Genomic DNA, 20,810 nt, shown 5'->3' on the forward strand with positions numbered 1-20,810 from the left:
TAAATCCAGATATTTTTATTTCTCTGCAGATAACGATTCCTCTTCTTTCTTTTATTTTTGCCTTTTTTTATTTTTATTTTTCATGTCCCTGATTTGGGGTTTTTTTCTTTCTTTTTTCTATTTTCCTTGCCTGAATTTTGGTTGGCTCCTGCTCAATCTAATTAAATTTCCGAGTCCCAACGGCCATGGAATTGCTCCAGCCAATTACATAGTCTCAGACCGTCCGGATGGATCTGTCAACGGCGAACGAACCCCAAGCCTCGAACGGCAAGTATCGCCCTAGGTAATATCGCTAGGCAGGCGCTAACTGGGATCCGGGGTCTTTTAGTAACCTGGAACCGTTCGCCTCGCCCATCTTTTTCTGCACTTGATGCCCCCATTATTTACCGGCCTTACCGGTCTAAATGACAGCGTAATCCCCGACATAAACAGTCTTCTTGTAAGGAATAATTCGTAGCAAGTATGGCCGTGCCCTGCTACTGACAGTCACCCATGCTCTTTCATTTTTATCGATACCATGTCAACTATGTTTGAACAATGAAGCGTGAAATGATGATGAATAAAGACTCTTGCGACCAAGTTGCCGCTATGGCTGTGCCTTGACCGTGACAGCTCCAGTGAAGTAATACATCCACCCGTGGTGCTGTCAATCAGGTGACAAGGCGGCAAATCGTTCTCTGCCGAGCCTGCGGTAGTGGATCAATTCAGGTTCCCTATCTCCTCAGAGTCAGTGGACTGACTTCCTGTTCCCTTATCATTGTGTCCTATGTATATAGTAGTAGGTCGTACTTACTACGAAGTGATGAAGCCTCATCCTCCATTTCTTTGCCCATTTACTGGAGCGAATGAAGTTCTCTCTTGGTTCTCATCCAACCTTTCCCCTCGATCCATATGTACGAAGTAGATGTTCTTCCCTCATCCCTGTCCATTTTGACGATTTTATTCTCCGAACTCATTCATTCGACACGTTACTTAGTCTGTCCTAGCAAGAAACCCCACATCCAATCAACTCGTAGGGTCATGCCGATGCTTCAGGTTGCAGCATCTGTTTTCGGGTCCTGGACGCATGGAATTCAAGAACCCTAATGTAAGCCACTTTCTTTCAGTCGTACCTTTTACTCTGCCATGGATATAGCTGTGATTATTACTGGTAGCTAGCTCCCTGGCCTATAAGAGGGGCGCCATGGTGTCATATAAGGTGGTACCAGTACCTACAGTCGTCTATCGAAGACTCATCTCCGAAATTCACTATATGTGTCACCGAGACCTTTTCAACTTTTCTTGCATGGTTTCAGTATCAGCTGCGGCTCCTCAATTCCTAATCCTGTCCAATGCTATGGGGTTTGATTATCGACCGGTTACACCCTCACGGGTGACGGATCGCGGAGGAGATTTCGCGATTTCCGGGTCTGGACAACTCCCTGTAAATTAGAATCTGTTGATCGTTTGGGCTGGAACCGCAGAGTCTCGGTACATCCTGGCTCCAGACTCGCTATGCCGAGCTGATTGCCGCCAAAGACGCGTCGTTTGCTTTCTCTGCGCTTGCGTCTAGCACTATTCCGTACGTGTATGGCGAGTTCCATCCTCTCGATTACTACTATCCTCACGAACCGCAACTATCTATCTTGCGTAGTTGCATTTGGGGGCTCTAAATACTCCTCGCTTGGCTCCTTTGCCTTTTGTAAAAAGACGTCTACCATCATAATACTACTACTATGACTACGTGCAGATAACAAGAGTTAATAGTATTTACTCACTGGGAAAAGTGGTGAGTGGTGAGTGGTGAGTGGTGACAATGGGTATGTTGTGTGCGGAGAAGAACTTGGATAACGGCTTGTCTTCGAACGACGGGGCCGGCGGGAACAAGGGGTTTCCCGCCAACTGCAAGCCTGCAAGATTACCTAGGGACCAGTGGGGACGGGTCAAACGGTGGCTTGCCTTGAAGCATTCTTCCGACAAGAGTGGCGGAGGCACCAGAGCCCACCCATGCCCAATCATCGCCGGCTCGGGCCCCGTGTTGACAGGCTAAGTGGGACCGACAACGCCAGCTTAGTCCATTCCATTACTCAGTGACATGGCAAACGCACTGGCGGTCGCAGGGCGCGAGGCTTGATTCTGAAGGCTAGAGCCCTCCTCGGCGCCTCGCACTGGTGGGCATCGGGACTCGCTATGAGGCTATGCTATGAATCTTCACGCAGGAAGGAGGTACTATGTGTTATGTACGGAGTACCGAGTAGTCTGTATCTAATGAATCAATCCCTTCCCTCCATCTTGGCTTTGCCCCTCCTCTACTCCGTCCCCCCAACCCACCCACTCTAAGCTGTCTCTGGCTCTCCGCTAACCTTTGAGTGTCAAAAGTAGTATCTAGGTAGGTACTGGTGCACTCACCGGAAAACAACCATTGTTCTCTGGTATCTCTGTTTTATCTAGTCGCAATTCCGTATTCCGTAGTGTCGAGGAGATTACGTACAACTTGGTCGGGCAACGCCATTCCAATAACTCGAGGTGCCGTGTACCTGTCTAGTATCTACATAGTACTGTTGCAATGTCTGTTATCCTGATTTTTTCGTCTCCCTCCAAATCCTATGGTGCAACCTTGCCGCCAACCCGTGGAAAGCAGCTCCGAATCACCAAATATAGTTTGCGAGGGAGCAACTTGTCACAGTGTCTGGGGTGACGCAAAGGATGCAGTCCACCTAGATACCATGGAACTAGAGGCGGTAAGTCACCGCCGGATAGATCCACTCGGAGAATTCATGGGTCTGGACGACCAGAACATGGGCCCCTTCGTGATGCGAGCCATGTTACTGTGTCCTGCAACATCGAGCTTTATCCATGCTTCTCTATGAGGCCTTTTAAGGTCATCCCGAACCTTCATATTCCTGCTCGACAACAATGACGATGCCACAGCACTCAGTAGTAATTGGCGGTGGGCTATGCTCTGCCGTTCGGTCTAGAACCTGCACTTCTTCCCGTGCATCTACATAGTACTGATATGAGTTGCTGCTTGTTGGAGTCTAGGGCCCAAACGAGCATCGTTCGAATCCCGATTGCGGCCCGCCTGACTTCCCTATAGGATCATCACCATTGCCCCCCCCGATGCCGGTACTAGATATGTGGTTACGACAAAGTACCCAGAATCCTACTGCGTAACGGTGGCCAGATGGCAAGAGTAGGCTCCACATCCGGTTGGTTGATGAAGAGACCTTGAACTCTGTGGTGTATCGGCCCTCCCCCTCGTGTTCAAGGCAAGTTCGGAGCTATGCGCACATGAGGTTTGTATCTTGCTCCGCGTCGTTCCACCTGGTTTAACTTTGTTGTAAAGTTCGGGCCTGTTGTGGACGAGGCACTCACTGAAGGCTTAAGGAGTAAGAAAGTACTCTACTCATAGCACCTTCCCTGTACCTGCTGGATCGGTAGCCCTTGGCTCTTGGGTATCTACCAGACACCCCTGTAAAGTCGAGATCTACCAGGATAACGTTAGGGATTTTGCTTGACAAGCACCGGAGTGGGCTCTGGGTAAAGGTGGTCACACTACGACTCGCCGAGTTCCTTAGCCGTCGGAGAGCTACATAGCCCTCTTGGGAAGGAGACAGATCTCTCCCGCTTAGGGTGCATTAAGTACATAGTACTTCTGTTAGCGACGTCGACCAGGAAGTCCAAACGGCTTCGAAGGTGGTTGACAGGACACCATTGGACTAACCCCGGTGGAGTCGGACAAGGATTCCATCGCTCTACCTATCTATTCCTGGCTTCCTGGCTCACAATGATCGTCGCAGGAAAATGTCCGACGGCCTCGCAGGACCCCCCTCCTCCCCACACACCCATGGTCCCATTTCCACTGTCCGTGTCATGACTGAGTAGTGAGTGCTGGTTTCTACCGCTCCAGGGCCAGTTTGTTCTCTTACGTGCTTCCTTTCCTTTTCCGCGCTTGTGCCAAGGTGCATCCATCCCATCCTGACCATAGGACTGTGGAGGGGACTTGTGAATATGCATTTTAGAATCAAGGTGTTCGTATGGTTCTGGAGAATTGTTACCCCTCCCGGGCTGTTCCCGGGTGGTTTGATATTTCATCTCAGTCTGCTGATTGGTGTCCAAGCAGCCTTATCCCTTCCTGAAGACAAAGACAAGCCAAGGCTTCGATCGCATGGTCTGTGCCTTTTTGGGGTAAACAGGGCCAGGGTAAGAAATACTAAGACTTCAGCATGGCCTAAACCTTTAGGCAGGAATGCCAAATACTTGGAAGGGAAACAGGAAGTATGGGTACGGCAACAGAAGGCCCCAAAGTTTCTCGGCGAATCCAGAGAGCCATCTAGTTTTGGGCTGGAAGGTAAGTACACACACAGAGCAGAACGACCGGACTTTGGATCATCGCTTCGTGGCAAAGCTGAAAATGTGGTCCTGTGGCTACCATGGAGAAAGCGCTTGATACTCGGCGCTGCCCAACCTGAGTGGATCTCCGGGTTGACTGGGGCCTAGAAGTCTAGAACTGCCGCTGGGTACGTCTGTTGGCACGGTGGCAGAGCTAGGAAGATTGGAGGAGTCTGTACGAACAGGGGAGCATTTCATTAGGTAGATACATCAGAATTCTGTGTCAAATAGGCTTCTACTTATGTTCTGCTCTAACACTATATGTAGCGAACGATACGGCTAAATCGGGAGAGATGGCTTTTCATTTTGGACAAGGCGCTGACATCTTCCTGGGTGTTAAGTCTAGTGTAGTCACTTGACATGATAACTGAGTACGGAGTAATAGATAGTCGTAGGGAGCTTTATCTCATGTTCAACCTTCCAAGTGGGTTTGTGGATGAACTCAGCTGTCACCTCCCCAAGCCAGACTAAAGAGGACCCATAATAACCCATGGAAGAATTTCCATCTTTTTCTTTTCCTCTTCCTAGAATTTCCTTTCCTTTTCCATTTTCTTCCTTGTTTTCTATTTCTCTCAACTTTCTGGGGGAGTTTATTCCATCCGGCCTCCCCTTGCCTCCTTATCCTATGCAATCCTTTTTTTTTGCTTTTGCTTTGAAGAGGGGAGGGGCTGTTGACTTGTTTTAAGCACTTTTTACTCGGATTCAGTAGCAGTAGGAGGAGTATTACTGTTCTTGCTCCTGTTCCCATTCAGTATCGGCCAGGCGACGGGGTAGACACGCAGCTGATCGCATCAGAAATGAATACGAACCTAGTCATTTTGCAAAACGGACAAGCTCCCACGTAGATACGAAATATACTAGGTACTCAATCCCACCAGGTTCCTACTCTAGTCTACAGCGAAATCCCAGCTACCCGGTTGATGCTAGTGGAGTTGACGTGATGAGCGAAACCGCGACTGAGCAGGAACTCCGTTCGGACTCGGGTTAATCTGCAGGAAACCATGGTTCGTCGCAGATTAGATGTAGGTCGGACGGTTATCTACTAGTAGGACGGAGGAGTATGGTCCGAACTACTCCGTAGAGTACTAGGAAACTAGTATCTACTTAGTAGACGCGGTCGCCATTCAGATTAAGTGTTGAGGTAAGTGGATGATGGATGACGATGATAAGGTATCGTCGTCGTCTGCCGAATTCTTGGCTGGCAGATCCGAATCAGACCATGCGGTCAGAAGGAGGGCCCATCAGGAGCGCTGGTGGCCCGGTAGAATAGGTAGAGATTGACTAACGGAGGAGTGAGATTGAGATTAATTAGGGTACTCCGTTGCAATCAGAATATATTTTTATGATGGCTCTCAGTCTCGTGGGCTGCTAAGTGAGGAAGGGGTCCGGGCAGCTGGGAAGAGAGGAGACTGTGAGGGAAGGAGAAACGACGGAGAGACCGAGAGAGGGACTGGGGCCCATTTTTTTGGATGGTAAATTAATTCCGCTCCACTTCGCACCAGATGAAACCAGAACCCAGGCCGGGTTGTGGGGAAGGTCAGGAAATTAACCACGCGTATGGTGATGACTGATCACTGAATGAGGAACCCTTCAACCCAGTCAGTACTAGATACTAATAGGTAATCAGCTGAAAAAAAGAAAGAAAGAAAGAAACTCAAAAAGGGAGTGGGATCGCGATCGAGACCATACATCTAGATATGAGGGACGAGGGGTTAATCTCCCAGTGCATTTTTTTCTGGGCCCTACCAAGAACCAGTTCATCGGTGAAGCTGCACCGAGGGTCTAGACTCGGATGAGTCCGTTCAGGTCGTCTCGGCTATGGTTGGTAGATTACCCAGTCTGGAATAGGTCGGTCCTCCGTACACAAAAGACAGTACTACCTACTATCTAGTATCTACTCCGTAGATCCTAGAATATTCGGTTGTAAATAGTCGAGGAGGATGGCGGCTGATGGGCGAGTACAATGGCCATGTTTAGTGTTTCAGAATCCCTCATCCCTGCCCGATTATTGACATACATGAGTAGAAGCAGAGGGACCACGGACAACGGACTCGTGTGACATGGATGGTTTGACCATCATCACTGGGCGCCTCCAACTGCCCCAACGGATACCCGTCATCATATGGGCTTCACCTCTTAATCTTGACTGACACCACCGTTGCCGCCAAGTGCCGCCTCCCGCTGCAATTTGGCTCGAAACCTCCCGTGTTCGAAACTGTAGATATCTACCCAGGCCGGACTGGCCGTGGACCTGTATCCAGTAGTAGTATCATGTATCTCCGGCATGGAGCAAGGGCGTACACAGTACCTGACTGGTCAAGCCTGGAATCATCATTTCCGCGCGGGTGGTTTTGGCGGGCGGCCAGAAGTAGAACTGCCAGGTGGTTTTGCGCTGAACCCCACCCGATCCTTTTTGCCGTCGAGGGTCAACGTCATAGCGGGAGGAGCCATCGTAAGGTGCAGCGGAAAAGGGGCACGCTACGGCACGCATCGTAATACATGGCCATATTACCAACAACACCCAGTGTAAATACTAAGGGCTACAAGAAGCTCACCCAGTCCAGAGCTTAGCCAACCATATCGCCGATCGATCTATTGGATGGGTGTGAAGAATTAGAAGCCTAGGTCCGGAGTTTGCGTAGCTGATGAGTGATGAACATGTGATATCGAAAATGTGGTCATGTGACCCGCATGCCTCTTAGGGAATCTCGAGCCTACAACCGAGATTATCACAAGAAACATGACTCCAAATTCCCGTTCTAAGTTATTTCACACCAATCCAAAGCCACAAATTCATGGCCGCCCATGATCTTCTGTGATCACTGCCTAGACAACTCGTCAAGATTCAGGATGAATCATGGAAGGAATTCTTTTCTAGTCGACGTGGTTCAACACGATTCAGCTCATTCAGATGCACTTTAGTGCCGGGCTCCAAGGACCTGCAGAATCTCTTTCAAAAGCTCTGTTCTTTGTACAAAACATGTTGGGTAACTATTCCGGGAAACCCAGCCCCGATAAAGGGACCTAAGAGCAAAGAATGCGAAGCTATAGGGGCCTTTGTTACTTTGTTCCAACAGACAGAGCCATGTCTAGATGGCATTATCAAATAAAGGCCCTTCAAAAGATCGGGGTCTTGATTCTCTCTTGATTTCTTTCAGACATACAACAACACGGTCATCCGACATCAACGGCCATTCAGTATCTTTCATCAGTCAATGCGCCAGATGTCTCAGCCTCATCAATCTACAAAGACATCCGAGAAGAAGGAAGAGGCTCAACACCGAGCCAAGCTGGGATGGCACTGTACTATGCATTGTTGCCATGCGTTTGCTTTCAGACATAAAGTCAGCAATGTTCTACTCTGCTCAAATTATGATTCAGCCGAATCGCTTTATCTAGCCAGTCTCGGGATTTGGCTCTATACGACCACGCAAGCGCCTAAAGTTAATGAAAACTAGCTACGAGGAACAATAAACATCGACAGAGTTAGACATGAGCCTATTAAGCTTACCCCATCCAAAAATCCAGGGACAGGCAGTATGTCGCCCAAGAATATTCATATGAGCTGAGCAAGGCTGACTTATTGCTGCCTGTCAGAACGCGAACCTTACCCCTGCCTGGGCACCTATATTCATAAATCATTGCACCCGAGAACCTAGAGGATTCCATAATCCGAAATTCTTATGCTACCGGAATTCGGCCATTCTCCTATTCTTATATTCGCCTCTTTTTCTAAACTGGCTGGAACGATACAACAGGACCCATGTGAACTGTGATTCAGAAAGTAAATGCTTGACATGTGGTTTACATGAGCTGGGTCTCGCCTACTGGAGCACAGACCCGATTGAAGATGCTCTTGTGCCGGTCTGGGAGAGGCTTCGAGAGACCTCCTGGAATTATGTCGATGAGCAGGACCAGCAAGATGTGCGCGAATTCATGGATAAACTACTGGAAGGGCTATTTAGCGAGATAGATGAAGAGGGGTAAGGGGCTTCTTTGGTATATGCACGTCAATTACATTGCTAACGCTACAGAAGTCGTCACGAATTGAATCAGATCTTCAAAATTGAAATCAGCAATGACCGTGTGTGTCTCAAGTGTTATCAAGCCATGCCCATGCAGCCAGACCAGAGGTTCTTCTTAGCTGCTGATTTCAAACCCGAAAGATCGCCTGGGCATGACAAGATTCACAAGTTATTGAATACACCATCACATTCGATGATTAATTGCGGGAAGTGCAAGAAGGAGACCAAGCATCTTCTTTGCGAGAAAATTACATATCTGCCAGAAATCTTTTTTGTCCAGGTCAATCGGGCGTTCATTTCCAACGGAGTCTTACAAAGAAATAACGATCCAGTCAAGCTCGCGGATCAATTGACAATTCCCCCTGAAATGTTGGATGGCATGGTGAACTCCGCAGGAGGGAATCACTATGAACTTTATGGGATAATCTTCCACAGGAGCTGCGTTTCATACCAAGGCCATTACACATGTGCCGTTAAGCGTCCCAAGGGTGACTGGGCATGGGTTGATGATGACAAAAACAGGTGGGTGGGCCTGAAAACAGTGCATCAGGTTTTGCATGATGAGAGAGAGGACTGGCGTACATCTGTGTATATATTAGCATATCGCCGCCTAGCCCTCGACAGGCCATTGGAGCTTGGCCGTCAACCAGTGGCCAACGACGATGAAACCGGAAAATCAGGGCCTTGTCACACCCCAACTGGAGACTCTCCCAGGGGCTCTCTTTCAAATCTTGACAAAGACTCGGCGAAACGTTCATCTCCTGATGATGTACGCCTCGATCAAACCATTCGACTTACGGGGAGGAAATTGAAATGGACAGTAGAAGAACCGGTGGTCATCCCTGAGGGATGTGGGCCTCTCATACAAATTAGGCGGGGGCGGAGAGTCCAATATGCCGAGCTCAGGCTGACACTGACCTGTGAAGCCACAGACGAAATCCTCACCGGAAAAGGACGCATTTCCCTCAAGCCAAATACCACTAGGAAAATCGAGAGAACGCCATCACCAGCCGCAGTCATGGACACAAGAGATATCGGAACTCAGACGTCGCCGGGTACAGGTCTCAAGAAAGCAGGGAAGCCTCGGGGGATTACAAAAGATAAGGCTGCCTCAAGGTAACCAACGAGCACTGGTTGTAGGGCGCAGTCTCATTGAGCCATTAGTGTTACGTGCCGGGCCCTTTGAGGTTTTGCGGGTGGATCATGTATTTTCTATTGTACTTGTTGACGTTCAGGCGTGAAGGGGAATTTGCTGTAATCCTGTCGGTTTCGTTGCTCTTGGATAGATAAATGGATGAGTATAAGTGCATTGTTTGTTGATATGACGTTGGAATTCAATAGTCAATTGATTGACTCGCGGTCTTCCGTGCGGCGCCCTCCCCCCCCATCTTCTATCTACCTCCTTCCTTCAATCCAAAACCCCGTCCCTTATGACCTGATGGCCCATCCATATCAGAGTCACTCTCAGGCTCAGCCCAGCCTTTCAATCCCACGATTCATCGATCTTTTAATTTCTCGTCTTTCAGCCTACAACGCCACCTCAGTAGACAATAACCATGACCATGACCACCGATCCATCTCACGGCATCAACCATGCCGCACCCCCCTGTCTACTCTGCCCGCTTCCCAAATCGCAGAAGTCAAAGCAACAATGTTAACTCTTCATTGTCTCTTCCCTAACGAACTCCTCCTCGCCCTGGACATCCTGGACCGAGGTCTCGTGAAACGCTTTGTGCGCAATGACAACACCACCACAATCACCACCACATCACCAACACAGACAGAGGATACTGATATGTTCTACGTCCTCTCAACATCCACCCTCCCCCATTCTACAGACCATTACCTCCTCTCCAAGTCCAGGACCAGATTGAATCCTCAATCTTTAACTCATATGGATATGAACAGCCCCTCAAAAGGCTACGAAGTGCGCCTACACGCATGGAACTGCACCTGCCCGACTTTCACGCTATCTGCGTTCCGAGATCTCGGTCCCGAGGTACCACCAGCAAATTCTGCTGCTGATGCTGCTGATGTTGAGGGGGCGAGGAATCTAATTTTCCCTGACCTAGACGAACCATCCTCGGATGCCGTTCCCACTCACTTCTCGTTTGGCGGGACCTTGACACGGGGATCGACTAAGTCCTCTCCGCCGGTCTGTAAACATCTGCTTGCTTGTTTGTTGGCTGTACGTTGTTTCGGGCTGGTTGGGCTGGGAGAGGAAGGTGTTGTTGAGGTTCGAGTTGAGGAAGGGGAATTGGCGGGTTGGGGGGCTGGGTGGGGGGGATGATATGGGATGTGATGAAGTATATACGTGATGCGGTGGCTTTGATACAGCTGTGGGACGTGTATCGAGGATCAAGATTGAAGGAGATTAATGCTGTCAAAACTGATTGGTTTCAGCTGGACTCGATCAAGCATGGCACGTGGGCTATATCTGGAGAAGGTATCCGTAAGACTATGGCATGACATACACAATGTCAAGTGGTACGATTGTGCTGGCATTATGGGCTGCATTGTTCCTTTAGACAGACTGGACAGGGAACATGTTCCAATTGGGGAGTCGGGCATGTGAGCTATTACATTCTCTTAACGCCATCGTAGGCCCTGTTTGGGGACTGCTATTTGATACAGCAGATATACAACCCCACAAGGACGCCTCCTTAATATCTAATATATAGTTGCCCTGGGAGTCATCGGCCGCGTAGAGATTACCGTACTATACATTCGATATAGAGACTGAATTGTTCTAGAATGTTCGTATCGCATTGAGTCCCTGATCCTCTAGTCACCCCGCTGACCCTTTTTCTTGGACTTCTCCTTGTCTTGCTCCTCCTTCTGCTCCCCGTTGACCGCGCCACTGGCCTTCTTCGCGGCCTCCTTCTCGGTCTTGGCCGCGTTGGCCTCCTGTTCCCTCTTCAACTCATTCTCTTCTTGTTGCTGTCGGTTCTGGATCTTGTTCTCGATCAAGTCATGGAAGGCGGTGATAGCACGGATCAAGCTGCTCAAGTAGATCGCCATTAATTGATCGTTGGTCTTGATGCTCATGGCCCGCGCGAGCTCGCTGTTCTCCGTCGGCTGTTCCGACGTGCCACTAATGCGCGGTGTCGCGGCGGGTGTGGAAAGGTTGGGAAGAAGGTTGAAGACGTCCTGGAGATTGCCTAAAATGGCGTGGTTGACTGGTAATTCGTGGTCAAGGACCTTCTGCAGGTACTGGCCGATATCCCGCAAACGCAGATGCAGGCCCTGCAGCGACTGTAGCTGCGATGTTATGCGAGTGGACAGGGTTCCGACAGCGACGTCCCTGATGTCGCGGAGAAGGTGTTCCACTCCAATTTCCTCTGCTTCCTCAGCTTCAATTATGGACGGGGTGTGGACGAATGTCTTTGATGTTGTGGTGCCATCCTGTTTCCAAATCGTATTGATTAGCGCATAAGGTCCCAATGCAAGTGCCGGAGGGACAGCGCCCATAGATACTCACATCCTTGATCTCATCCACAGCAAAGTAGGCATCTGTAGGAACGCCAACCTCCTTTGGTTGGACGTCCACGATCACCAGCAAAGGGTTAGGTGTGTATCGCTTGAAAAGCTCGTTGATTTCCAGGTCTGAGGCCCGCAGCTTTGGGCCCGAGTGATACCATCCGACCAGCTTCTCACGAGCATTGATCTTCTTGAACATGTCTCTCATCGACTCCACGAAGTTGTGATCTAGGAACCAGACGGAGGGATCCTTTTCATCCTCCTCAAAAGGTACTGGAAGCAAGCCTGTCAGTACGTGGACAACCTATAGAAACCCCAGCCCGATGAAACGAGATAGAGCCGGCAATGACGCACCCGCAAAGCTGTTTGACACCCGAACATTCTGGCCCGAGTTCTCACCCAGCAGTACACCAACCACACGTTTCCGGGTGCCCTTGGCCGAGCGGCCGTAGTGATCTGCGACGGAGAGAAGAACTAAGGGAGCGACCGTGACGGTCCGCTGAACGAGGGAGAGGGTGTCCGCCGTGGTGGCAGGCATGGCGGAGACAGAAGGCACACGGGACGAGGTGTCACCAGAGGAGATAGGGCGGGTAGGAGGGGATAGTCCGGATGTGAGAGAAACGTGAGGGGATTTGTTGTAGGATCAGCAAGGGGACTGGGAGGGGGATGGAGATGAGAATGAAGGGAAGACGTGATGACGATGAAGAGGGAAGCTGTTGTTGGTTAGTCCGCCGGGAGCCTCTGGAGCCTCTGGAGCTCCGTGCTTGAGCCACCGTGGGTGTGGCTGGAGAGAACAGGAGGCTAGGAGCACCCGCCACACTGTAATTTTGATGCCTCAGGCACATACATCGGGAAACACGTGTTCCGGGGCTAGTGCCGAGTCGAACACCAGGCAAGTGGATGTTGGGTCGAGGAGGGATGTCATTCATGATTGGGATGGGGATAGGGATAGCCACCGGGTCAATGGACTGCTCCGACTACCTACTATGCATGTACGATATCGACCCTACGACATACGAGGGTTGCCGTTCGAGGCGAATTTCCCAGAATCTCAGGCGCGCCAGAACCTCGGGTGCGCGACTCCACTCTCTCCGGTCGGCCTCTTTTCTCCCCCAACATGCAGTTTCTCCGTCCCCTTCCCTTTCCCCGGTCTGGCTGATATCTCTTCATTCCTGCCACTTCTCTCCTCTCTTCCCTCTCCGTACCCCTCCTGATCCCTTACCGGACAGTTCCTTGAAGCGTTTTCCCTTTGCTCCCCACCCCTCATATCGCAATGGCTCCCATCACGGAAGAGGTCGTCAACGGCCTGAAGGATACTATCGGAAAGCTTGAGGCTCGCGTTGAGGAGTTGGAAGGCCGCCTCACCAACCAGGTCAAGCCCAAGTCGGTTGCGGAGCAGATGCGCATCATTCTTATGGGACCTCCCGGTGCCGGTATGCCCTCCATTTCCACGCTCTGGCCCTGTCCTGGAGCCGACTCGCCTTCCCTGCCTTTCCGTCCTGCGGAATTCTGACCGATCTTCCAAACTAGGCAAGGGTACTCAGGCCCCCCGGCTCAAGGAGAAGTACTGTGTCTGCCACTTGGTAAGTAATCCCATTGGATCTATTCCATTGAGTACGTTTGAACAGGACTAATGTCGGCCTTCCATCTGTACAGGCCACCGGTGACATGCTGCGTTCCCAGGTCGCCAAGAAGACCGCGTTGGGCAAGGAGGCCAAGAAGATCATGGACCAGGGTGGCTTGGTCAGTGACGAGATCATGGTCAACATGATCCAGAGCGAGCTCGAGAACAACACCGAGTGCAAGAACGGGTTCGTATTCGTCCCTTATGCGATTCTGCTTACGTGAAACTGTTGGTTGACGGCCTTGCGCTTCCAGATTCATCCTTGATGGATTCCCCCGTACTGTTGCTCAGGCCGAGCGTCTGGATGATATGCTTTCCATCCGCCAGCAGAAGCTTCAGCATGCCGTTGAGCTTCAGATCGACGATGCCTTGTTGGTTGCCCGGATCACCGGACGTCTGGTCCACCCGGCTTCCGGACGCTCGTACCACAAGATCTTCAACCCCCCCAAGGAGGAGATGAAGGACGATGTTACAGGCGAGCCTCTGATCCAGCGCTCCGACGACAACGCCGATACCCTGAAGAAGCGTCTCGGCACCTACCACGCCCAGACCGCCCCCGTTGTGGACTACTACAAGAAGACCGGTATCTGGCGCGGTATTGACGCCAGTCAGGAACCCGGCCAGGTCTGGAAGAGCCTGCTCGGTGTCTTCCGCCAGTAGATTCAGCAATTGGGGGAAAGCCCATTGCTAGGCCGGAGTGATGTACTTAAATGATACCCATCGTTCCGGCCCCTGTGTCTTTGCCGGAGTGGAGAGAGCAGGGTTTTTGATATGATGTCCAAGTCTTGTATAGACTTTGTTGCCCGCACGGGCCGGTGAAGAAAGGGAGAAAAGTCCTGCATTGTTCGGGAATGGAACTTGTCTTTCTCATGTCCGTATATAGACAGACGCCCTCCGGCGGAGAGATATCTGTTTTTTCTTTATGTATAGTAGTAATCTTTCGGAATGCGAACAACTTCCGGCTAGCCCCTGCTATACCGCAAGTCTTGACCGCCCAGTCCGACATGCATACCGAGTTTGTCGTCCGTAGAGCCCAATCAGTTACGTGTATTGAGTATCAATATCAGCAACGCATAATGCCGTAACTGTTACTGCATAGCGGCAGTGGATCTACAGCTCCAGAGGGTACGCCGTGGATTCAATCTTCTCCGGATATGTCAATCCGCCCTGCCGCCGGACCTCATCCATCACCTCCATGATGACGATACTCTCCTCCCACGGCATAGTCTCACTTTCCAGCTTCCCATCGCGCAAGCAACGCGCGACCTCGTCCGCCTCCCAGAACATGCCCCTGCCATCTCCAGGGAACGGACACTCGACCTCCTTCGACTCGCCCTCTCCCTTCTTGGGAATGATCCGGTACCGTTCGGGTTGGAAAGCCGGCCCATCCACCTGAATCTCACCCTTGGTGCCCTGGATACGGATTGCCGGACGGGCAGAGTTAGTCTCATCAGGGTCCGTTGCGACGCGAAGATGTGTCATAGCCACGGCTTGCGACTTGCCCAGATGAGGCAGGTTGGAGGGCGTGGTCGTCGGGAAACTCAGAAGGATGGTGGTGGCTTCATCGGCGCCGGTCAGATGATAGAGCGTCATGTGGGCCGAGACGGCCGAAGGAGGTTTACGCTGTTCCCGGGGCAGGGTGTGATACAAGGTCTGGAAGACCCAAGTCAAAGAGTAAATTCCCACTGTACCGATTCTGGTTAGCCATGCGCACCCATTAATTCCCCCCGGAAAAGGGCATGCTTACAGTCCAACAAACATCCACCAGCCAGGTCCTTGTTGACCATGCGATGTTCTGTTCCCCAAGTCTCCTCGACGGGATCTCCGAAGCTATTGTCGGAAATGACACGCAGCACCTCGCCGATAGCGCCCTGCTTAATCAAGTCTCTGATCTGGATGCTCAAGGGGAAGTAGCGAGTCCAGATGGCCTCCATGAGGAATAGGTTCTTCTGCTTCGCGGTATCGCATAGGATTTTGGCTTGGGCTGCGTTGACGGTGAAGGCCTTCTCACAGAGGACATTTTTCCCGGCCTCGAGGGTGAGCATGACGTTCTGGAAGTGGTGGGAGTGCGGGGTTGCGACGTAGACAACGTCCACGTTGGCGTCGGCCACGAGATCGTGGTAGGAGCCATAGGCAGCGCAGGGAGCTGGAATTCCTGTGTCTGAGATGAACTTTTCTGCACGCGCTGAAGACGACGAGGATGCTACAGCGACAACGGTGTGAGAGACGTCGAATACATCGCGAATGGCGGGGTCCCTAAGAAGGTCTCGCACGAAGGCTGATTGGTTACGTAGGATGTCAGACAGAGTTCGGAGATGTAGTGATGATCTGCGAGACTTACAATCGGCAATCCCTCCCGTAGCTGTATAAGTACAATGCCGTGCCTGTTAGCCTGGTATTTATGGTGCCTGTCGGTGGTCACACTGGGCTGGGTGCGGGGAAGTCCGAGATCTTACCCATGATACCCCACCGGACATTGTGGGGAGCCATTTTAAGAACTGGACTGAGATGGAAGGCGAGAAGTGATCGGGTGAATAGACAGACGTGGAGCAGCGAGGGAGATGTTGAAGAAGGGATTGTCTTATACTGGTTGGAGGGGAGAGAAGGCCGCTTGCCCACGCGGAGTTGTGCCGAGCGGGGCATCGCCCTTTGCCGACGTCATTCGCCTATTTACAGAAGTGATACGGAACGCGCAAAGAAAAAAGCGCCCAATCATATCCAGAATGGACCTGTCTGGACATGGTGGGTTCGTCTGATTCTAATGGAATACTATATACAAGCAGCGAGCCCGGGAGGGTTGTATGATATGTTCTGTGATCCATCGCCATCAATTGCCCCGGAACGCTCTGTGGAAGGAAATCACTTTCCCGCCCAATGCAAGCCCAGCCGTCAGCCGAATGCACAATATGCATCTTCGCTCAAAAGCAGAGAAGAAGAAGAAGAAGAAGAAGAAGAAGAAGAAGAAGGGAAAGAAGAGAACTGCATGTACACATCCCATCACACAGGCTCGGTTTTGATCCGCACATGTTGGCCGGGAGACTCCGTTCCCTACAGTGGTGGTTAGTTAAAAGAAACGGAGCCTGACAACTTTACGAGCCATCACTGACCTCTGCCTTGCGTTTGCCTAATACTGAGTCAGGAGTTCCAGTGCGTCCCGACGGCGTCCCCCGACTGGCTGGAGGAGGCCCGTCCTTGGTGACTTCGGCATAGCAACTCGCATGGTACACGCGACTCCCAACCTTGACCGCATCCTGCCATATCCAGTCTTGCACATCCTCTGACCACGTCGACTCGAATTTCTCCTGACAGATGGGACAGGGGGTATTACGCAACGTCGCATCGTTCGGGGCGTGAATATATTGCTTGGGGGGCCCCTTCTTGGCCGCAGTGCTGTCGTTTCCAGCAACGCCCTCACCAGACACCTCCGTTTCCGCGAGGTCCTGTTCGTCTCCCGCCTCTCGCGATTTGATCCAATCCTAAATAAAATCAGTCATACAACAGGAATAACCAAAGAATATAGCGTCTCACTCACCCGTTCATCAACGTACCAGCTACGATTCTGGGCTCGCCTGGCTGCCTCAGACATGCGCTGGTTGGTTCGGAAGTGCCAATCCAAGTGGCGTGCCTTCTTCTCTTTTCCGTCATCTGTGGCGAAGAACCGCTGGCCGCAGGTTCCACAACGATTTGACCGCGTCTCGTAGAGGCTGGAAATCAACATCTGGCGAGGGCTGATGTTCCATTATGTCAGCAAAGTCGGAGACAATCTATAAGAGGCACATGACTCACATTTTGATGGACGCTGTATTCATTTGAACACTGATTTGAAAATCGGATGTACTTTGTGTCTGTGGCGTCGCCACGGGGGGCGTGACTCGCACCTGACCAGGCACAATCAATGGGAAAGCGGGTGGGACGTTCGGCGGAGCAGCAGTGAACGGGGCCGGAGGCGCAGAGGCCGGAGGCAAAAGGCCCTGTGCTCTAAGAGCTGCAATGAGGGGGTTCTCTGGTGCAGCGCCGATAGATGGCTGGGGTACGCTAGGATTAGTGGGTATCTGCGGTAAGATATTGTGAATTTGAGGCGGCGGAGTGGGCTGTTGGCGGGCAGCCGTGGCTTTGATGAGCCCGGCAAGCGTACCCGGGTTGAGGAGCTGCTGTAGGGGTTGAGAGAGTGTCTGGGTTGGAGGAGTAACCATAGGAGGCGTCGATATGGCCGGAACATTTGGAGGAATGGTCTGAGGGGCCGCTACGACGGGCTTTGGTGCGAGTGCCGAGACCTGGCCGCGGACAAGCTTCAGCTGTTCTTGGGTAAGTTCTTGCCGTTGCAAGATGCCTTGGAGATCCAGAAGGGCCTTCAGCCGTTGCTGTACTGAAGGTTCCAGTGGGTTGTTGGCAAAATCACTTCTAGCAGTGGTAATCAAAGCCTCGATGTCCCGGTTGAGGGCTGAAAGATCAACCTCCGAGCGCTGCTGAGCTTGCGGGGTTGGGGTTGCGCGCGCAGGGTATGGGTCACCCTGCCAATTCATGTTAGACATGTGCCATAGCATAGGTCTGTGATATGAGCTGGTACTTACAGAGGGTGGGTAGCCATGACCTGCCCCATTGCGCTGGTAATGCCCGGGCAAAGCCTGCGCGGACGGATGCCGGCTCGCGCTCTGCGGTGGTGTAGGACTGTTAGTCCAGGCTGGGGGAGTCCCAACTCGACCGCGAGTGAGGATATCTTGTTGAGTTCGGGCTTGCTGTTGCTGGAGAGCGGCAGTCCTTGCTTTGATTAAAGCACTCTCGATACTGCGAGTGACCTCCGGGGGGAAGACGGGCCTGGTGTCCAAAGACCCTGGCACAGGCTCCTTCCATGTCTTGAGCATCTCATCAAGCTTCCTGCGCGTTTGCGAATCGACCAGCGTGTAGGCGTTCATGAAGGTCTGATACAGATTGCGACCCAGGAAAAGAGTGTAGGGCGTGCCTACGTTCTTGACGATAGAGTCGACTACATACAAGGCGGGCAACTTCTGAGCCGGCGGTGTCTACAGAGCAGATTAGAACTTGTTCATCCCAAAAGAGACTACAGACGGCCGTGCGCCTCGCCAGGTCCAACAAGTGCAAAGCGGTATTCTGAGAGCATGTCACCTACTGTTCGAATGTGGTTCTCCAACACGCGGGAGATGGCCATTGCATGTTCGGTGTTCTCCTTGGCTATGACGGTCAGATTGCTGATCTGAAATCTGTCATTGGTTGTTAGATCTTCCAAGGAATTCTTGTAGTCCTCAGCAACTTCGTCGGAGGCCAGCCCGGATGACATGGTGGGTAAAGATACACAGGCGGATGAGGCCAATGAAGGGGAGCAGGGCAAGTGAGAATATGAAAAAGGGTATAGACGAAAGAAATGGACAATAATTGAGTGCTAAAGAGGGCGTAACACTCGGGGATATTTAGGGTCCTGCGTCTTTTTCTTTTTGTTTTTTTTTTTTGCTTTCCTTGCTCCTCTGCTTCTTTTCTTTCTGTTTTCCCTTGTCCTTTTGTTTTTTTGTCTCTTTTTTTTTTTCTTTCTTCTCTTGGGCTTCGTTGCCTTATGGGATTGTTTCTTTTTTTTCTTCTTTGTCCTCTTTAAAAACCGTATATAAATCCTATTTTCTCCTCCTTTGTTTCTCTCCACGAACCACGGTCTCCTGAAAGTGCAAGAGATGGAAAGAGCTGTCCGAACTTGTCAAATGCTTGCTAGCTATCTTGGTCAGACTTGAGACAACAACAGGAGGCCGCAAGAGCAAATCCTCCACCCGAACCACAAGTCAACAAAGAACCCGCGCTACAACTCTCCGTCAACCCAGTGTCAATCTACCTCATACGATCACCCGTGCCGATTGACCCGTACAGTAGACAGTAACTAGTAGAACCAAATCGGGACGAAGGAGAGGGGAGTTGATGGGAGGGGTCTCGAGCGAAGCAGGTGACGACCCTCAGGAGTTACACCACCTTGGGAAACTGGACGTGAAGAGGGGAAGGGCGATATGGACAGCGGCCGAATGCGGAGGACAAAGCTATACAGAACAGAAGGGATTTGAGAGATCGGCAGAGTGGGCGGGGAGCAGAGGCTGGGCTGGAGAAGAAGACCGCAGGGAAAGGACGAGAGTGAAAGGAAAGGAGGCGAACAAGGATGAGGCAGAATAATGCGGAAGGTGCCCTCACGACGCCCGAAGAATAGAAAGCGTCAGCGCCGCGGCGTGACCGGCTGACTCAGCGAGCGATTTAGGCTTGGTCTCCTTGTCACATGCTAGCCCTGATCGGGTAATCCGGTCCAGCGCAGTCAGTTAGTCAAGTAGTATGACGCAGTCACGCTACGTTCCCCAACTACTATCTTCAACACACACACACACACACACACACACACACCTTTCGCAACCTTTTCAAATTGGACCAGAATATCTGTAGCTGGGATCATACTGAGTCTATCTCATACCCTGTGCCGCTTTTCCACAATGAAGTTGTTGTCTGCTACCGTCTTGGGATTGCTCCCGTTGGCCCTGGCCGAATCGATTCTGGTCACTTTCCCTTCAGGAACGCCCGACTCGGTAGTGGACGGGGCAAAGAAGTCGATCGTGGATGCTGTATGTGGCCGAGTGCTTTGACAGCCTGCACTCCGACCTTGACTGACTGAGTGTCTTCTTATAGGGTGGCCAGATCACCCATGAATACAGTATGGATTACCTACCTAGGAACCTCCCTTTTATCATTTCAGCCTTGGTATTCCCTGTGCTAACATCCTACTCGTTACAGCCTTGCTCAAGTAATTTTCCCCTTTTGCTAGTAATTCTCGAGTTGCTTGCTCTGACATGTTCCCAGGGGGTTCTCTGCCAACGCTCCGGAAAAGGCCATCCAGCAGATGTCGACGGAATCTGCCGCGTACAAACCAAATATTGAGAAAGACCTGACTGTTTCTATTCAGTAATGGGATGATAGGTCTTCTGAAAGAAGGGCGCTCGCCCTTCTCTCCTGTATTTTTCATGGCTATTTCCCCGCTGGTCTCGGGGCTTGACTGTTGGTCGGTGATGAATGAAAAACACTAGGTATATTGTAATTCAGGACTGCTATGTATGCTTGACTACTTTTGGGGGGGAAGGAGGGTATGCGCCTTGTATTTGTCCAAGATGGGCTACGTTCTGGACTGTCTCTTTTGAGTGCCATATGAACCTGCGATTACTTTTTATTTCCGCGATTGAGACATTATTATATGTGCGCCTGTTCATATCCCCTTTAAATTCTCAAATTAAATGGCTGTTGTTTGGTATGGGTTGAAGTATGAAGCAACGGAGCGAGTG

At 51.2% G+C, this 20,810-nt stretch overlaps 7 protein-coding genes across 7 annotated transcripts; 4 read left to right on the forward strand and 3 right to left on the reverse strand.

Moving 5' to 3' along the window:
• Nucleotides 1-7,977: 7,977 nt before the first annotated feature.
• BO94DRAFT_472289 (ubiquitin carboxyl-terminal hydrolase) lies at nt 7,978-9,516 on the forward strand (the record flags this gene model as incomplete). The annotated part of the gene is made up of 2 exons (XM_025608419.1): nt 7,978-8,354; nt 8,409-9,516. Coding segments are annotated over 2 exons (1,485 nt in total), but the record flags the coding sequence as incomplete, so codon positions are not given.
• A 348-nt stretch (nt 9,517-9,864) lies between these two features.
• Nucleotides 9,865-10,734, forward strand: BO94DRAFT_537596 (uncharacterized protein). Its single transcript, XM_025612305.1, has one exon. The coding sequence runs from the start codon at nt 10,048-10,050 to the stop codon at nt 10,684-10,686; it is 639 nt and encodes a 212-aa protein (XP_025464717.1). The 5' UTR covers nt 9,865-10,047; the 3' UTR covers nt 10,687-10,734.
• Nucleotides 10,735-11,081: 347 nt separating this feature from the next.
• Nucleotides 11,082-12,754, reverse strand: rpn8 (proteasome regulatory particle lid subunit RPN8). Its single transcript, XM_025615168.1, has 3 exons — nt 12,231-12,754; nt 11,878-12,149; nt 11,082-11,801 (listed from the first exon to the last, which is right to left on the reverse strand). The coding sequence occupies exons 1-3, from the start codon at nt 12,412-12,414 to the stop codon at nt 11,181-11,183; spliced, it is 1,077 nt and encodes a 358-aa protein (XP_025464718.1). The 5' UTR covers nt 12,415-12,754; the 3' UTR covers nt 11,082-11,180.
• Nucleotides 12,755-12,977: 223 nt separating this feature from the next.
• adk1 (adenylate kinase ADK1) lies at nt 12,978-14,256 on the forward strand. Its single transcript, XM_025605941.1, has 4 exons — nt 12,978-13,309; nt 13,407-13,459; nt 13,533-13,687; nt 13,755-14,256. Exons 1-4 carry the CDS (start codon nt 13,150-13,152, stop codon nt 14,158-14,160), a joined length of 774 nt encoding a protein of 257 aa, XP_025464719.1. The 5' UTR covers nt 12,978-13,149; the 3' UTR covers nt 14,161-14,256.
• A 341-nt stretch (nt 14,257-14,597) lies between these two features.
• Nucleotides 14,598-16,082, reverse strand: BO94DRAFT_175989 (Gfo/Idh/MocA family protein). The gene is made up of 4 exons (XM_025605940.1): nt 15,957-16,082; nt 15,842-15,862; nt 15,248-15,778; nt 14,598-15,185 (listed from the first exon to the last, which is right to left on the reverse strand). The coding sequence occupies exons 1-4, from the start codon at nt 15,988-15,990 to the stop codon at nt 14,611-14,613; spliced, it is 1,161 nt and encodes a 386-aa protein (XP_025464720.1). The 5' UTR covers nt 15,991-16,082; the 3' UTR covers nt 14,598-14,610.
• A 507-nt stretch (nt 16,083-16,589) lies between these two features.
• On the reverse strand, nt 16,590-18,796 carry BO94DRAFT_548654 (putative mRNA cleavage factor complex component Pcf11; the record flags this gene model as incomplete). Its single annotated transcript, XM_025613412.1, has 5 exons — nt 16,590-16,976; nt 17,033-17,228; nt 17,287-18,011; nt 18,072-18,521; nt 18,629-18,796. The coding sequence occupies 5 exons, from the start codon at nt 18,794-18,796 to the stop codon at nt 16,590-16,592; spliced, it is 1,926 nt and encodes a 641-aa protein (XP_025464721.1).
• A 1,174-nt stretch (nt 18,797-19,970) lies between these two features.
• Nucleotides 19,971-20,783, forward strand: BO94DRAFT_497593 (uncharacterized protein; the record flags this gene model as incomplete). Its single annotated transcript, XM_025609326.1, has 4 exons — nt 19,971-20,099; nt 20,164-20,188; nt 20,269-20,278; nt 20,335-20,783. 4 exons carry the CDS (start codon nt 19,971-19,973, stop codon nt 20,438-20,440), a joined length of 270 nt encoding a protein of 89 aa, XP_025464722.1. The 3' UTR covers nt 20,441-20,783.
• Between the last annotated feature and the right edge of the window lie 27 nt (nt 20,784-20,810).

This window comes from Aspergillus sclerotioniger (genome assembly GCF_003184525.1).
Source record: "Aspergillus sclerotioniger CBS 115572 chromosome Unknown BO94scaffold_24, whole genome shotgun sequence".
Taxonomy (NCBI): Eukaryota; Fungi; Ascomycota; class Eurotiomycetes; order Eurotiales; family Aspergillaceae; genus Aspergillus; species Aspergillus sclerotioniger.

Bases quoted from the DNA above. Each gene is read 5' to 3' on its own strand.
- rpn8 (XM_025615168.1), bottom strand. From the start codon at position 12,414: ATGCCTGCCACCACGGCGGACACCCTCTCCCTCGTTCAGCGGACCGTC. The intron at 12,150-12,230 runs GTGCGTCATTGC...GCTTGCTTCCAG, and splicing joins GGTGTCAAACAGCTTTGCGG to TACCTTTTGAGGAGGATGAA. The intron at 11,802-11,877 runs GTGAGTATCTAT...ATTTGGAAACAG, and splicing joins CTGTGGATGAGATCAAGGAT to GATGGCACCACAACATCAAA.
- adk1 (XM_025605941.1), top strand. From the start codon at position 13,150: ATGGCTCCCATCACGGAAGAGGTCGTCAACGGCCTGAAGGATACTATC. The intron at 13,310-13,406 runs GTATGCCCTCCA...CTTCCAAACTAG, and splicing joins TATGGGACCTCCCGGTGCCG to GCAAGGGTACTCAGGCCCCC. The intron at 13,460-13,532 runs GTAAGTAATCCC...CCATCTGTACAG, and splicing joins AGTACTGTGTCTGCCACTTG to GCCACCGGTGACATGCTGCG.
- BO94DRAFT_537596 (XM_025612305.1), top strand. From the start codon at position 10,048: ATGTTAACTCTTCATTGTCTCTTCCCTAACGAACTCCTCCTCGCCCTG.
- BO94DRAFT_175989 (XM_025605940.1), bottom strand. From the start codon at position 15,990: ATGGCTCCCCACAATGTCCGGTGGGGTATCATGG. The intron at 15,779-15,841 runs GTAAGTCTCGCA...GTAACCAATCAG, and splicing joins TACGGGAGGGATTGCCGATT to CCTTCGTGCGAGACCTTCTT. The intron at 15,186-15,247 runs GTAAGCATGCCC...GAATCGGTACAG, and splicing joins TGGTGGATGTTTGTTGGACT to TGGGAATTTACTCTTTGACT.